Below are 15911 nucleotides of genomic sequence, written 5' to 3' on the forward strand. Positions count from 1 at the left end.
ATCAATAATTGGATGCTCGCCGGTCAATCGTAGGTATGCTGAAATTGTAATTTTGCGAAAAATTATTAAAAATTTTTATTTTTTTCACGACATATTATTTTTATATGGTATAATATAAAATTCGTAACACTCTTAGTTCATACATACTGTAATAATATGCTTGTAACTTACGTACCTAATAATTACGTTTGTTTTCGCGCTTCTCGTGGAACTGCCACGTCTCTTCTCACCCCGTCCAGTTTCACCGTCACTCCGTTTGTTCTTCCTCGACTCCGACTCTGCTGTCACCATCTCCTGCAGGTACCGACACCTGCAACTCTGGCACGCTCACCTCGACACCTGCAGCACGCTTTCTAGTCCTGTTCGCCCGGCCGCTCGCCCGCCCCGACCGCGGCAGAACGAACACCTTCGTCGCTCACGGGCGGGCTGGTTTCCCGGACGCGGGCAGCATTTCCATGGCATTATGATTTCGGCGGTCCTCCGGTCGTGGCTGATCTCCAAACTCGTCCTCGCCGATCCCCGTTCTCTTCTGCGGCTGCTCCAAGTGCCACCGCTGCACGCCATATTTTTTTGTATCCATCTCCGCCGTCGAGCTCACATCCTCCTCCTCCACCACCGCCGGCTGGTCGGCCGCATAATATTACGTTGTAGTACACCAACCCTTTAGCCGTCGTCGCGGCCCAACCAGAACGTGGCCGGGTCACCGCAAGGGGGCCGACCGCGTCCACTCGGAATCGGCCCCGTGGCGTCCAGGTCCGACAGCCCGCCGGTGGTCCTCTCTTTGTCCTCGGTGCAGTATGTCTCGTTATTGTATTATAGGCGCCACTCCAGTTCCTGGACATTCCCCGATGATATTCTTTTATATTCTTTTAACCAGTGTTTCTCTCCAAGCTCGTCCGGTATATTGCTTTGTGAATAATTAATTTAAAAAACTTAAATATAAATAAACAAATCTTGTTACTATGGTCCAAGATATTATTATTATTATTTATAACAATATATTGTTATAAATAATAATAAATAATAATATATTGTTATAAATAATAATAAATAATAATATATGGCATCGTTTAATATTATATTATATTTCGTTTTTAGCGTTTAAAACGGAAGTTGTTTATTCCATTATAGCCAGATGACTATAGATACCTACAGTTGTGTATGTATATACGATATCAATGTTATACCTACGGTGTATCTTAATCAGTGGTAGGGGAACATGGGGCAAAGTGAGGACGCTAATATCTGAAGACCTGTAATACACTTAAAAATCAATTTTTTCCTTTCAAATTTAAATTTGTTCACACAATCTATAGGTTATAGTTATTGATAATACATTTTTTATAAAAATTTGATTTTTTTTTTATGTAAGTTTAAAAGGATGTAAAAAAAAGTACAGTTTACCCCACTTTGCCCCATACGTGGGACAACGTGGAGACATTCGAAAAAATTTCATATATTTAACTTAATTTTATAAACACAACAAATAATTTATAAAAAACGTTAATATACTTAAATATATAGCTTAACTTAAAATAAATAAAATTGTAAATTGTAACTTTTTAAATGTTATAAAACATACGAATAATTTTAGGAACAAAATTCACATTTAAACATGGTTTTTTAATCGTTTTTTTCAAACTCAGCGACTCATAGGTGCAACTAGGGGGGTGCTTGGGGGTGCTGACGTACCCCTAACTTTAATTTAGTACCCAAAGTTCAAAAACACCAACAATTGAAAAATCATTTGAAAAAATTTTTTTAGCTTTACGTAAGGTTTTTATTTTTATTTCTTCGTTTTTAGCAGAAACCCAAATTATTGTTTGATAGAATTTTTATTGAACGGTAGTCGTTATTAAGGTAAAGTTTGATACATACCAAAAAAAAATGTGTATCTTCTGTTCAGTACTTTTGAAATTGAAATTGAAATTGCTGAAATGGCCTGATTTTGGATGGTTTGGCAGGACTCCAGATTGCAATTCCATGTAACCAACCAGACCTTATGGATTATGTGCTTTATTTTGAAGTCAATTTAACTGATTTTTTTACACAATATAACTATGACGTACGCACGTTGGAACGTTACTTACGTTAAAAACGATATAATTGGAATTGGTCGAGACAAAAAAAAAAAATAATATACCGCTATAAACTCCTCGTCGGTTTTAATCTAAAATGTATTATTCGATAGTGTTCGCCGGCGACATCTAGCCGTAATCACAGGGAATTATAGTGATAATAATATTTTAATTGATAATTAAACTTTTGTAATAGTCAATTATAGTGATAAACTGATAACAATCAAAACTCGAAAACAACTTACTACTGGATAGTGGATCCTTAATTTTTATAATTAGTTTTATACCTAATTTATATGTATTCTCTTTCTTACTATTACTAAAGTTTTTTACACACAAGTCGCCTTCCAAAATAATAGTTATAGTCAAACCTAATTATATAACTTTTATTATTTTAATGCAACTTGAATTTTTGGCATTGAAACATCAGAGCAAGTTTAGAAACATTACATTTTTTTTTCTTCTAATAACTGTTATTAGGTACTGTTATGCTGGGGCTTAGAAACGTAAAAAGCCGTATTCATCGCTTATGGAATATCACACAAACAGCTTTTCCAAAATCACAATTGACAATACGTCCTCCCAACTACAATTATATTAAGTAAGGGTTCATTTAATTTATTCTTGTTTATTGTTAAAATTTTCATAGACGTTTTCAGAGTTCAACCGTGAACTTAAACTCGAGAAGCATGGAGAAAATCAAAAACCGTTTGGCTCAAGAGAGATCGCCTTACCTTTTGCAGCACGCCGAAAATCCAGTGCAATGGTTTGTATCTTACATAATAATATTTTTTTTTCTCTCTGCAGTCTTCTTAATGTCTAAATTATCAATTTTATGAATTTTCAAATAAAATAGTGAAACTCTTTAATTATAAATATAACATAATAATATGAAATCACCTAATTCTTGTTTTTTTTTTAAAAAACTTTTACTATTTTGTTATGTAAGTAACAAGCTGGGAGTTCCGTTTTATAAATCTTTCAAAATATTTTTAGACAAACAAAAAATAACCTATTGATGGATCCCTAATATATTATATTTGACTAATGTTTCCAAAATATTAATGTAAAAACATATTTATATTGCCTAATTAGATGTTTGAGTTATTTGAAAATCATAACTTAACTAATACTATATTTTATAAAGGTATCCATGGGGTGATGAAGCATTTGAAAAAGCCCGTTCCGAGAAAAAACTTATTTTTCTATCTGTTGGTTATTCCACTTGTCATTGGTGCCATGTTATGGAACACGAGTCATTTGAAAACCAAGATGTTGCAGCTGTCATGAATGAACATTATGTGAACATTAAAGTGGATCGAGAAGAACGACCCGATGTAGATCAGCTGTACATGACTTTTGTTCAGGTATCTATACAAAATCTTTTATATACTTTGTCTTGCTCTGTTTATCGTTGTTCATACTTACCCATCTACGTATACACTTGCTGCCTCATGTTTAAACATTAAAATGTACAACTATCAAAATACTGAAAATCAATTAGTAGTATTATTTATATATACAAATTTAATAAATCTGCTTTTGTCAAAGATTTTAATTCTGAATTAAAATTGAAAAATAATTATTTAAAATATTTCCTGTTATGCTGTTTAGGTACTTTTGTTTGGATATTTTCAATAGTTAAGCACCAGCTGGAAGCTATGTCTTATATGGATAAGCAATACATTTTTACATCAATTTATTTATAAATATACTAAAAACTTAAGGCCTAATTTTTATACTTAGATAGGCTATACACTAGTAATGATGATTGATGGTAATGTTCCTTAGCAGTTAAGCCTACAAACTATTTATTTGCTGTATTGGTTAGGCGGCGTCTGGTCAAGGAGGATGGCCCATGAGTGTATTTTTAACACCTGATTTGAAACCAATTGGTGGTGGAACATATTATCCACCTGAAGATGCATATGGACGTCCTGGATTTAAAACTATTCTTTTACACATGGCTAAAAGAGTAAGTTAATCAAAATAAATATTTATAATATCATTATGGACAGTAATTTATTTTTTTTACTAAGTGGAAAAGTGATTCAAAGTCTATGTTGGAAAATAGTTCTAAAATGATGAAAATACTTAATGATACTACAGCTTTTGATATACAACTTGGGACTGAACTTTCTAATATTATGAAACCTAATCCTAAAACATGGATAACATGTTACTCACAACTTCAGAGAATTTATGATGATGAATGGGGTGGTTTTGGTATGCCACCTAAATTCCCTCAGCCAACAATATTAGATTTTCTGTTTCACATATCACATAAAATGTCAAAATCGTATGAAGGGAAAAAGAGCTTGGAAATGGCATTGGAAACTTTGCAAAAAATGACCATGGGTGGTATACATGACCACATTGGCCAAGTGAGACATTTGTGGAGGTTAAAGAAAATTGTTACTTATAAAAATTTTTTTTAGGGTTTTGCTAGATATTCAACGGATGAAAAATGGCATGTTCCACATTTTGAAAAAATGTTATACGATCAAGCACAGTTAGCTGTGTCATATACCACAGCCTTCCAAATAACCAAACATGAACAGTATTCAGATGTTGTTCATGATATCTTGCAATATGTCAGTAGAGATTTAAGTCATAAGGTATAGTATTTTCCTGATTATAATGTAATATGTATTTATTTTTAACACAGTACACTTACTAAATAGAAAGAACTACTTAACTAATTAGTTACAATTTTTGTTAAATATCAAAACCTATAAAATTTTATTTTTTTCAATGTTTAAAGTATATTATTAACTTTAAAATGTAATAATAATATCTAGTACTATGCTATAAATTATTTTAATTTTAGTAGAACACAGCTGTTTTTGAAATAAATAGCATAATAATAAATATTTATATTTATATTCACTGGCAGATTTTATGAATAATTTAATTAAAATAATAAAAATAATCATGTTTTTTTAGCTAGGTGGATTTTATAGTGCTGAAGATGCAGATTCACTACCTACAGTTGATTCTACTAAAAAACGTGAAGGTGCTTTTTGTACTTGGACACAAGAAGAAGTAAAGACACTCTTAGACCAACCTCTTGATTCAAACCCTGATATTAAGCTATCTGAACTATTTTGTTGGCATTTTAGTGTTTTACCTAATGGTAATGTTCGACCAGACTCGGTAAGTGTATAGTTATGTGTTTAATAAATAGATGCTATAGGTGTGCATAGGATTTTGTATAACAACATAGATCAATAAGCAGCCCAATTATTTCCCTCATTATGACATAGGTAAAATATGTGTGAGGTAAAATGTTGTATATTATCGTATATCAATCAATTATTTAATTGAGAAAAATATTATATAGTATTAACATAATATAGATTATACTAAAAAAAATAGGTTATGGTAGTCTAATATTAGCCGTATAGTTGTGTTTGTATGTATACATCATATAAAACGTATGATATGACATATTTACAGACTTCTCGCATAAATAAATAATTTTTTCATTATTTATTTGATCAACATAAAATTCTTATTTTATCTGTTTTCAATATTTTTAAGACTATTTATTCTGTGTAAGGCTTTTAAATAAATATTTGCTGTCTAAATCAAAAATACATTTCAATGCACCATTTTCTTCACCTGTGCATGCCGCCTATGGTAGAAACATTTATAATTAATTAATTTATAGGATCCTCATGGAGAGTTATTGGGTCAAAATGTGTTGATAGAGTTCAGAAGCAAGGAAAATACTGCTAAAAAGTTTCAAATAACAGTGGAAAATGTAGAAAAAGAACTTAAAATAGCAAAAAGCATATTATTTGAAGCACGAAAAAAAAGACCTCGACCACATTTAGATAATAAAATAATTACTTCATGGAATGGTAAGAATTACTCTCCGTTTGTACCATAGACCTATTAATGTATGTAGAATGTTGATCTTTAGTATGTTCACTAAAACATTCATCAGTAGAGATGATATTTATATATAAGCATATATTCATAATTAGACTCTTTACTAAACTTTTAAATAGTTCAGTAAATTAGGTTGATAAAAATAAGACCATGGACCAAGGTTAATAAGTGCCAATTGTTTGCTAAACTTTGTATAATATAATAATATCTATTATGATAACCAGTATAATATATCAATAGGTACTTTTAATACCAGGACACTAAAAAGTATAATATTTACAATTTTCACTCCAGAACTTTATACGTTTATTACCAGTATCAAGTATCAACTTTATTGTGTAACATTTATATTATATCTACTATTTTGATTGTTTCCTATTAGATATTTTATATTTTTCCTATTACTTGAACTAAGAAATACTATAAAAGTATAAAATATTAACTGTTTTACCATAATAACTTTAAAGTAAAGACTGAAGAAATACAATTCATTCCCATAAAATATTCTAAAAATAATAGGAAAAATTAGCTTTATTCTAGTATGTACAATATAGCGGTAAAATGAATTATTATGTCAAACAATAAAATACAAGTAATAATATAATATTATTTTATTTTACCTATTATCAAATAAAATAATATTGTTTGTGACTGTTGGCTCAGCGTCAATGAACTAATATTTAGCGTAACATGATATCTCTATATCAAATGTCTCTATCATACAAATTTGTTTTGTTGCCTATAAGACTTTATAATATGAAAGTTTCACTTTTTTATATTATATTGTATTTTATTTATTTTACAGGGCTTATGATAACAGCATATGCAAGAGCAGCATCGGCATTAAATGTAGAGGAATATAAACAAAGAGCTATTAAAGCCGCTGAATTTCTTAAAACACATGCGTGGAACAATAGTGTATTGTTACGATCGTGTTATGTAAATGATATTGGAGATATCGCTAACATGTAATTTACCATGCAATTTTGTGGGGTTTTAAATATTAATTGTTTCATAACTTTTTTTTAGAGAAAAACCTATTGCTGGTTTCCTCAATGACTACGCTTTTCTCATACGTGGTCTTCTAGACTTGTATGAATGTACACTACAGTCTAAATGGTTAAAATGGGCTGATGAACTGCAAGAACAGCAAGATGAGTTGTTCTGGGATAAGGAGAAATTTGGATACTATTCTTCATCTGACAAAGATCCCAGTATCATTTTAAGGTTCAAGAGTGGTAAGATAATAATTGATTAAACATGAATGTTTAAATTTAAAATCTTCTTTCTAGATCATGATGGAGCTGAACCTTCTGGTAATTCAATATCGGCATTAAATCTATTAAGACTATCAATATTGACTGAAAAATCTGAATACCGTTCTAAGATTGATCCTTTATTTTTGGCATTTGCTGGCCGTTTGTCTGGCAGTTCAAGTGCTTTACCAGCGTTAGTGTCTGCGCTTACTCTACATTGTGATTCAATCACTTCTGTAAGCATAATATTGATTATTTTATGATTATTTTTAACTTACAACTGTTCTGTTTAGGTATACGTTACAGGTGATTTGGATAATCCTGAATTAGAAGCATTATTATCTGCAATCAGACAGCGCTATATGCCTAATCTTGTATTAGCTCATGCTGATGAAAACTCTTTATCAGAACTAGCAAAAGGCTTAGGAATTGCGGAAAATGGGAAAGTTGCTGCATATGTATGCAAAAATAATACATGCAATTTACCAGTACATAGCACAGAAGAGTTAATTGCCTTATTAGATGGGAGAGTGGAAAGCCCAGCTAGCAACTAGCTAAGTTGCTCAGTATTAATATAATTTTAGTTTTGTAACATTTTAAATGTATTTATTATTTAATATTATTATCAAAATAATATATAATATTATGTATATGTATTGTTTTTGTTTCAATATTACATTGTTTATTAACTTTTTGATGTTTAATATTACGTATACCCTAGTGTAATTTTGTTAGATATTTTATGGGGAAATATATCAAAGATCACAATAAACACTTACAAGTCAAATTCATTATATTGACAAATTATGAGGATTTATATTCAATACTTAGAATCATCCCTACTAGAGCTGGTGGCCAGTATCGAAGAGAGTGTTATACCTATTAGATCCACCTTAACTATGGCTAGCATATTTCAAAATCCAAGCAATGTATTTAAACAATGACCCACCCATTTTAAGGCTGTATACATATTTAGAATTTTTGTTATATGACGTCATCAATAATTTAGTATGAAAAAAATACTAGAATAATTAATTAAGTATACAATCATCCACACAAATTTCAATAAAAAAAATTAAATTTCTAGGATTAAGCAGTTGCATAAGTACACGATGTTCACCATGCCACTGCAGACACCTTTAGTGGTTTAAAATTAGTAAGGTGGTGTTATGAGCATGCAACTATGAAAGTTGTTCTTAGCAAAGTAGACTGGAGTAGCTACAACACATTTGACCACAATTTTCTTTTGCTTATGGTAATAAAAACTTTTCAAATATCAATAACATCTTTCTTATCAGCTTGACAGTTTAATACAAATTATTAATATTTGTACCTACACATTAAAAGAAATTTTTGAAAAAAATCTACAAAAAAAAAGTAGTTTTTATCAATGTGTTAGCAACAAAACTATTTTTTTTAAACATACGAGGTGTGATCAAAAAATACAAGGATTTCTCAAATAAAATGTTATTAACACTATATTATTCTAAATACACATTATCACCTTCAAAATCATCTCCCTGGGAAGCAATACACCGCTGCCATCTTCTTTTCCACCTTTGAAAACATTCCTGGTAGGCACTAATTGGAATGTCCTTAAGATTGATTTCGGTATTTTGTAATTTGTTTAATGCCATCAATTGTTTGAAAACGACGTCCTTTGAGCGTTGATTTTAACTTCGAAAATAAAAAAAGTCACACGGAGCCAGGTCGGGTGAGTATGGTGATTGTGGACAGTGGCGTAGTGAATCATGTTTTTCAGAAGCAATTGCTTCTGATTTCTGGGGGGTGGTGGTGGATCATAACCTCATAAATCCCATGTACACGGTCGGTCTTTGAACTTCATTTTGGGTGCTACCCCACCGCCCTATTTGAGGATATGAGTATCGTATACATCAGTTAGAGTTAGGGGGGGGAGGGGTAGGTCATAAATAATTTGTTTGCTTCCATATGATTTAAAGTTCGCTACGACACTGATTGTGGAACCACTGGAGTTTGATTTTTTGCTAAGAACTGACGAATGAGCTGTGAGCCGGGCCGTTATCGTGATGCAACATCCAAGAACCACTTTTCCATTTTTCGGGCCTTTTTTTCCTAACATTTTCACGTAATCTTTTCATGACTTCTAAATAAAAATGCTGATTTACTGTTTGTCCTTAAGGCACCCATTCACGATGAACTATAGCACGGAAATCAAAAAATGTGATTAACATGGCTTTCACATTTAATATATAGGTATATCCAAACGTATGCCATGACACTTATAAAATATCATTCGTCCAATATTGGCACAGCAATGCTATTAAATTGCATACATATTGCGCCGTGTTAAAACTAAGATTAGAACAATAGTCAATAATTAAAAGGGGAACGAAGTGGCCGAGCGGATTGCGACGCACACCGGCACCGGTTCGAACCCAGCCGTGGGTGGCATTTTTCTTCGGGCAAGTCACTGTGTCCGGAGAGAAGTGCCGCCATCCCCCACCCGAGCAGCAGGTAACTACGGATTCCCACTAAAAAAATACCAAACCATTAAACAAAAACACAAGTGTTTACAAACCTACAATTTCTCCCCTACAAACAAAAAACAAACAGCTAATGGCCTTAGCTGCCGGGATTCATGACTAATTAAACATCATAATAATAATAATAATATAAAGTGTTTGTACTTTATAACACTTATTTCGTGATTAGATTATAATAATAAGAAACATTATTTCACGTGTTTTTATCATAATAAAATATAAATATATTTTCTGTTGTTATTTTAAAAACGATTTTCGCGTCATTATAAATTCTAAGTGGAGCGATGAAAAGTTGCATACACAGAAGGGTGGTTGATGTTATATACCCTCCCTCCCGCCTCATTATTCGATAAATCTCCTTATTTGGTATTACCACCACAATTCATTTAAATATATACTATTACTTATTAGTCATAACATCACACCCACTGAAAATGCCTAGACAAACCACTGCATGGAAATGAATGTATTGGTTTTACAATTACCTATGTTTGTTTATTTTTGTATTTGTGTACACGAAAAGTAGTAGAAAAATGCTTCAATTTTCAATTTTGATGGTGATTTCTGATAACAAATTGGTTCTAATTGGTACTTTTACTCGCAAGAGTATTCAAAATAATTAGAAAAACAACAACAACGAAGTGGGTAAGTGGATTTCGCTCTGCTGTACAGTAGGTTACAAGTGGGTCACTGTAATGGATGGTGTTAAATTTGAATTCAATGATATACCTAATATCATTGTATAAGAAAAACGATTCTGAGCGAAAACGGTCAGTCAGCCTATGATATTACTAAGTATATTTGATGATATTATTGTGAATAAATTAATTTATAAATTTATCTATTTACGTGGAACCTTGTTTTAAATTTTCAATCCTTAGCTATAAAAGTTGAACATTTTTCAAATTTTTAACTACAAAATAATTATTAAATTTTAAATTTGATAGATACATTTTGGCATAATCCGAATTTTAAATGCTTATAAAAAAAAAATTGTGCCTTTGTATTTTTAATATTTTTCAACTGCTATTGTAACAATTATCAGGAACCTTGCATTAAATTTTCACGTTTTTTACCCAACAAATAAAATTTTATTGATATTTATAGAAAAAAAACTAAAAAAATTGAAAACTGATAATGTCCGTAAACAGCTCAAAAACAGTCGAAATATTTTCAAAATTTAATGGTGTATAGAAAATGAAAATATAAACATTCAGTAAAGTTTTCATGTATCTACAGTTATTCGTTTTTGAATAAGAAGAAAATAACAAAACCACTACATGAGAAATCGAGTGAATATCCAATATTGTAAGAATATGAATTTCAAAGGCTCATAAAAATGTAATTTGATTTGCTTGTAGACATTTTTTTTTTTGCTAAAGGTAGCCAAACCTACGAGGAGTCTTGTACTTATTACATTTTAAAATTTTAGATTTAAAAAGAAAAATTCTTATGAATTCTCAAAATACTTATTATAGGTACACAATATTATGATATCCACACGTAATACGTATTATAGTGTCTACTGGCTAGTATATGAGTTTAGAACAGAATTAGGTAACTATACTCTACATTAAAATAATATGGTAGGTAGTAAGTATCTACCTTTTCAGTTTTCACTCTCAAGTTTTTTAGCGCACCTGTCCCCCCCCCCACCCCCTTGAACGTTGAACTGAGATATTCACCCCTTGTCCATCTCACGACAAAAATATATAAACCGATTTTACCATTGTTCGTCTGATGTTTCTGTAATATTTTTATTTTTTTTTTTTTAGTTGAATTGATGTCGAATTATATAATGGAATGGACGTTTGTCATTTGCCATCGTTTATAAGGAGGTACAATATTATGATGAATCACAAGTGCTTATACCACTGAAGTGTAAAGAAAAAAGATCGATCGTTTTGTTGTAATTCAAAAAATAATAAGTATTAGGTAAAGTCGAAACTTTTGAAAAGACTTAAAACTTTTTACCACTGCGTTTATTATTGTATTCATGCGAATTGCAAAGAAATTTTCAAAATATTTATACTAATTTTAAGCTAATTGTACCACTAGAGCAGTGGTTTTCAACCGGTGTGCCGCGAGCACCCTTGGAGTGTGCCGCGATAAATCTATTAATACCTAGTTTTATAATTTTGTATTTACCAGTGTTATTATTTATATTCGGTGAAAACCGATAAGTAACAAAACAGGCTAAATCATTAATACGTATAAATATATAATACTTCTTGCTCGCGCATCCAAATGAATTATTGCCGCCCAAAGTTCCCCCACTCACTGCGAGCAACTGGCGGCTATATTTAATATTAGTATATATGAACTGGTGTGCCGCGAAAATTTTGTAAGAGATGAAGTGCGCCACAATGTGAAAAAGGTTGAAAACCACTGCACTAGAGGTAGGCACCTATTATAACCATTCACGCAGTTATACGCGATACGTCGGTATGTTGATTTATATTTTTATACTTACAGTAAGTTACCAGTGAAGAGGTAACGATGATATATTGTAAACCTATATAAATTATACCTAATGTCCTAATAATTGTATTATTCTATAATCAATGCTATGTTTTTGTCAATAAATAGTTTGATAGTTTAGTAATAAATATTACCTATATAATAACCTGGTACTTATATTATGTCTGTAGTCCACATAACTTATAGTAATATGCAGAGGCGGACTTACCATTTTTCCGCCCCTAGGCATTACAACACTAGCCCCGTACATTGGCGTGCTCCCACGGGGGGGAGTAATGTTCCATGAACTAAAACAAAACTATAAAAATTGTATTTAGGTATTTTTATACCAACTAAACAAATAAATATAATACAATTTTGCATAGGTACATTTGTACACTTGTACAATAATTAATAAATCATTTTTTGCCTTAATTTATGTGAGCACTCTAGTCTCTATAATCGTAATCGATTAGCAAATTTCTGAGCAGTATGTAGTATGTCGTTATGCACTTTACAGGAGACGGGCGACAGTGTCAGCGTTGCGCGTCGTTGCAATATTTATTATTATTAATTACTTTATCAAGAAACCTGATTTCCAGAATTAATTCCAGTATTCTAATATTGTGGTGCCCGATGCGGGGTGAGGCGGGTCATTCCACTAAGCACTGTGCGAGCTGTCCCCCACCTAGCTAGTGGAGTGGCTTTATACAATGTAGTAATGTACCTGGCGGCCCAAATTAACTAAAAAATTGCGCCCTAGGCCAGTGCCTTGGTGGCCTATGGGTAAATCCGCCCCTGGTAATATGATTAAATTATAAAATCTCCTTAAAAATAGAGCCTGCCTGTCTCTGTTCTGAACAGATTGAACGATTCTGAAATGTTGAATGATCTGAACGATTGAATCAATCGTTTTTCTTATGATTGATTTATCTTTAGACCATAATTTAACGCGTCAATTACAGTGACCTACTCTACAGCAGAGCGACTTCTCAGGTTTTTCGCATTTGGTATCAAACGACAAAAGTGACAAAATCGATTTAAGAAAAACTATTTTCTAAGTTTTTTGATCGCTCGGTATATTATGATCATATCGAAGTGATCGAACGTTAATTTCTATGTTATATTATCATTGATTAAAATGTATAATACTATTTTATGTTATACTCTTATACTTACAACTTTTATATCAATAAATTATAAATTTCCATTGACTCTAAAATAGGAATATATTGTTGTTAGCTCCTCCCCTCCCCTTACTTATAGAACATTTTTTTCTTTACACTCATTATACAACACTACATTAAAAACAAAAAGTAATTTTTTCGAAATTTTCATTGTACCTTATATCTGGGAAAACGATTATTTCCATAAATTATGTTTTTTTTTTTTTTTTTAATAGGTTTAGATCATATATTTATTTACCTGTACAGTGTACATAGTATTAACTTGTTAAATATAATATCGATATAAAAACCTTTAAAAAATATTTCAACATCAAATTATGGATTCAAAAACTTTTAAAATCCTCCAAAAATCGTAAAATACTCAATAAATTTACCTTAAAATTTTAAACTGTCAAAAAATGTAAAGTAAAAACATCTTATTCTGATTCAGAAATATATAAACCGTGTACTTACCTATACTGTATATTATAAAATGAACATCGAGTAACTATAATAAATAAATAGATTTGCAAAACAATGCAAAGTGCATCGAAATCCCAGCCTCAAACTCGCACTATAATCATACAGTAAATCCGTGTTAATAGTTTCGTGGTAAAAATAGCCCAAAACAAATTTAAATATTTTTATAACGCCAAAAACAAACAAAAAAAAAATAATAATAAATGTTCATAGTCAAAAACTATTAAAATACCGTATGAGCGGGATACTTTACTCCAGGGGTTAAACATTGCTCCAAAAAAAATTTTTATTGATATCAATCGTAGCACATTACGATTTTGAGATAAGAGATTGTAGTTTTTTTTATATTGATCTTATTAATATAACAAATGTTTTCAAACATTTCGAACATCAATCTATTAGTTCGCCTCCAAGATGTACCTATGCCACGAAAAGAGTTGTTTTCAAAAACACAAAAAATGATGACGAAAAAGTTGTCCAAAATCCAGGGGAATCAAATTTAATTTAAAATGTATCGAAAAATTAATACTTTTAATCAACTAAAAAAAAAAAAAAAAATTATATTATGTATAGGTTCATTATTTATGAACTATTTTTTATATCATAGATTAGTTATAACACAAGCACTAAACATTGCACCAATAGTTATTATATGCATTAAAGTAACATAATTTTAATCATTGTGCAATGTAACCTGCAATGTATTTACTTTGCTCCAAATTTTTGGGAATAAGTAAGTCAATTAGTATGACATTCAGATTTTTTTGAATTGTTCTTACGTCTCAACATCTATACATATGAAACAACGCGAACAGGTAATTTTTATCTTTGTTATTGATGCTACACTATAGGTTTAAACTAAAAAAGAAATATATTTGGAGCAAAGTATTCCGCTCTTACGGTATCCATCATTCAAATTTATTAGTTAATAATGATTAAGAATTTAATAATATTAATATATTATATATAGATATAAAATTATTTTTATTGAATTATAATAAAAACAAATTTGCCATCATATTATGATGTTGTGCATGGGTTGGGGAGAAGGTATCCAACGATGCTGAGCCAATAAAATATGTTGGTAGTGCAACTGAAATTCTTTTTGTTGCGCTGACAAAAATATTGCTCTGGTACTGCAATAAATAGCATATTTTCTTTTTTTTTTAATGTAAAATTGAGTTATATAAAATACACAACATTAACATTATAATAATATTACTTTTAATTAGTAATTTCATAATTATTTCATCAATATAATAATCGATAAATTAAAACTATAAAATATTTTTCGACTAACAACGACTTATTATATTTGTTTTGTTTAAAAATATATATTAATATTGTAATTCAAAATAATAACTAGTAACGTAAAAAAAAAACTAATAATAAATAGAAACAGTCAATTTCATAATATGAAGACAAATAATAATAATAATAATAATAAAAAATCAGACATTGATATATATTATGTAACGTTAAAATAAATAAAATATTTAACAAAGAGTTGATTTAGTTCTAATCATATAGCATAGGTTAATATTTAACAATACAATTTCACAATACGTTAGGTAATTTCAATTGTCACATACAACAGGTGGTCCCCTTAATTAAAAATGTTTACCCACTGTACTATGAATTAAAATATACACAGATTTCTATTTTTAATTTAAATTTTGATGAAAGCGTAAAATATGACAAGCAATATTGGTAAACACATATATTTTAATCAAAACTAAAAAATTCTGAGGACGGCTGGTGCAATGTTTAACTAATAATGCAATTTGGATTAAAAAACATTAGATCAATTTAGAATAAATATGTGAATTTTGAATATAGATTTTTATACCTCTGTACCGTCCAGAATTTTTAGTAGTTAATATTTATTATTCATAAACAAATTAATTGGTAAACAATATAATTATAGTTATACAAATTGTTAACAATTACATCAAATTCGTACTTACACTCTTCAATATAATAAAACAGTATAATATAATATGTTCGGTTACACTAAATTGACAGGATTGATTATATTTACAGGATATA

At 30.3% G+C, this 15911-nt stretch overlaps 1 protein-coding gene across 2 annotated transcripts; it reads left to right on the forward strand.

Moving 5' to 3' along the window:
- Nucleotides 1-2310: 2310 nt before the first annotated feature.
- LOC100162841 (spermatogenesis-associated protein 20) lies at nucleotides 2311-8003 on the forward strand. 2 transcript variants are annotated; one of them, XM_001952614.5, is made up of 12 exons: nucleotides 2311-2679; nucleotides 2728-2844; nucleotides 3226-3445; nucleotides 3910-4053; nucleotides 4118-4462; nucleotides 4517-4696; nucleotides 5025-5234; nucleotides 5752-5944; nucleotides 6781-6943; nucleotides 7005-7213; nucleotides 7268-7467; nucleotides 7525-8003. In XM_001952614.5, exons 1-12 carry the CDS (start codon nucleotides 2567-2569, stop codon nucleotides 7783-7785), a joined length of 2355 nt encoding a protein of 784 aa, XP_001952649.2. In that variant the 5' UTR covers nucleotides 2311-2566; the 3' UTR covers nucleotides 7786-8003. The 2 variants fall into 2 exon arrangements, with proteins under 2 accessions (XP_001952649.2, XP_008179075.1); XM_008180853.3 differs by having other exon boundaries at nucleotides 2738-2844.
- Nucleotides 8004-15911: the final 7908 nt, after the last annotated feature.

The sequence above is a fragment of the Acyrthosiphon pisum genome, chromosome A2, assembly GCF_005508785.2.
Source record: "Acyrthosiphon pisum isolate AL4f chromosome A2, pea_aphid_22Mar2018_4r6ur, whole genome shotgun sequence".
NCBI classification, from domain to species: Eukaryota; Metazoa; Arthropoda; class Insecta; order Hemiptera; family Aphididae; genus Acyrthosiphon; species Acyrthosiphon pisum.

What these genes read in the sequence shown, in the direction of transcription:
- LOC100162841 (XM_001952614.5), top strand. Translation starts at nt 2,567, where the DNA reads ATGCTGGGGCTTAGAAACGTAAAAAGCCGTATTCATCGCTTATGGAAT. An exon ending in GTAATGTTCGACCAGACTCG is followed by an intron (nt 5,235 to 5,751) that starts GTAAGTGTATAG and finishes ATTAATTTATAG; the next exon opens with GATCCTCATGGAGAGTTATT. An exon ending in AATAATTACTTCATGGAATG is followed by an intron (nt 5,945 to 6,780) that starts GTAAGAATTACT and finishes TTTATTTTACAG; the next exon opens with GGCTTATGATAACAGCATAT.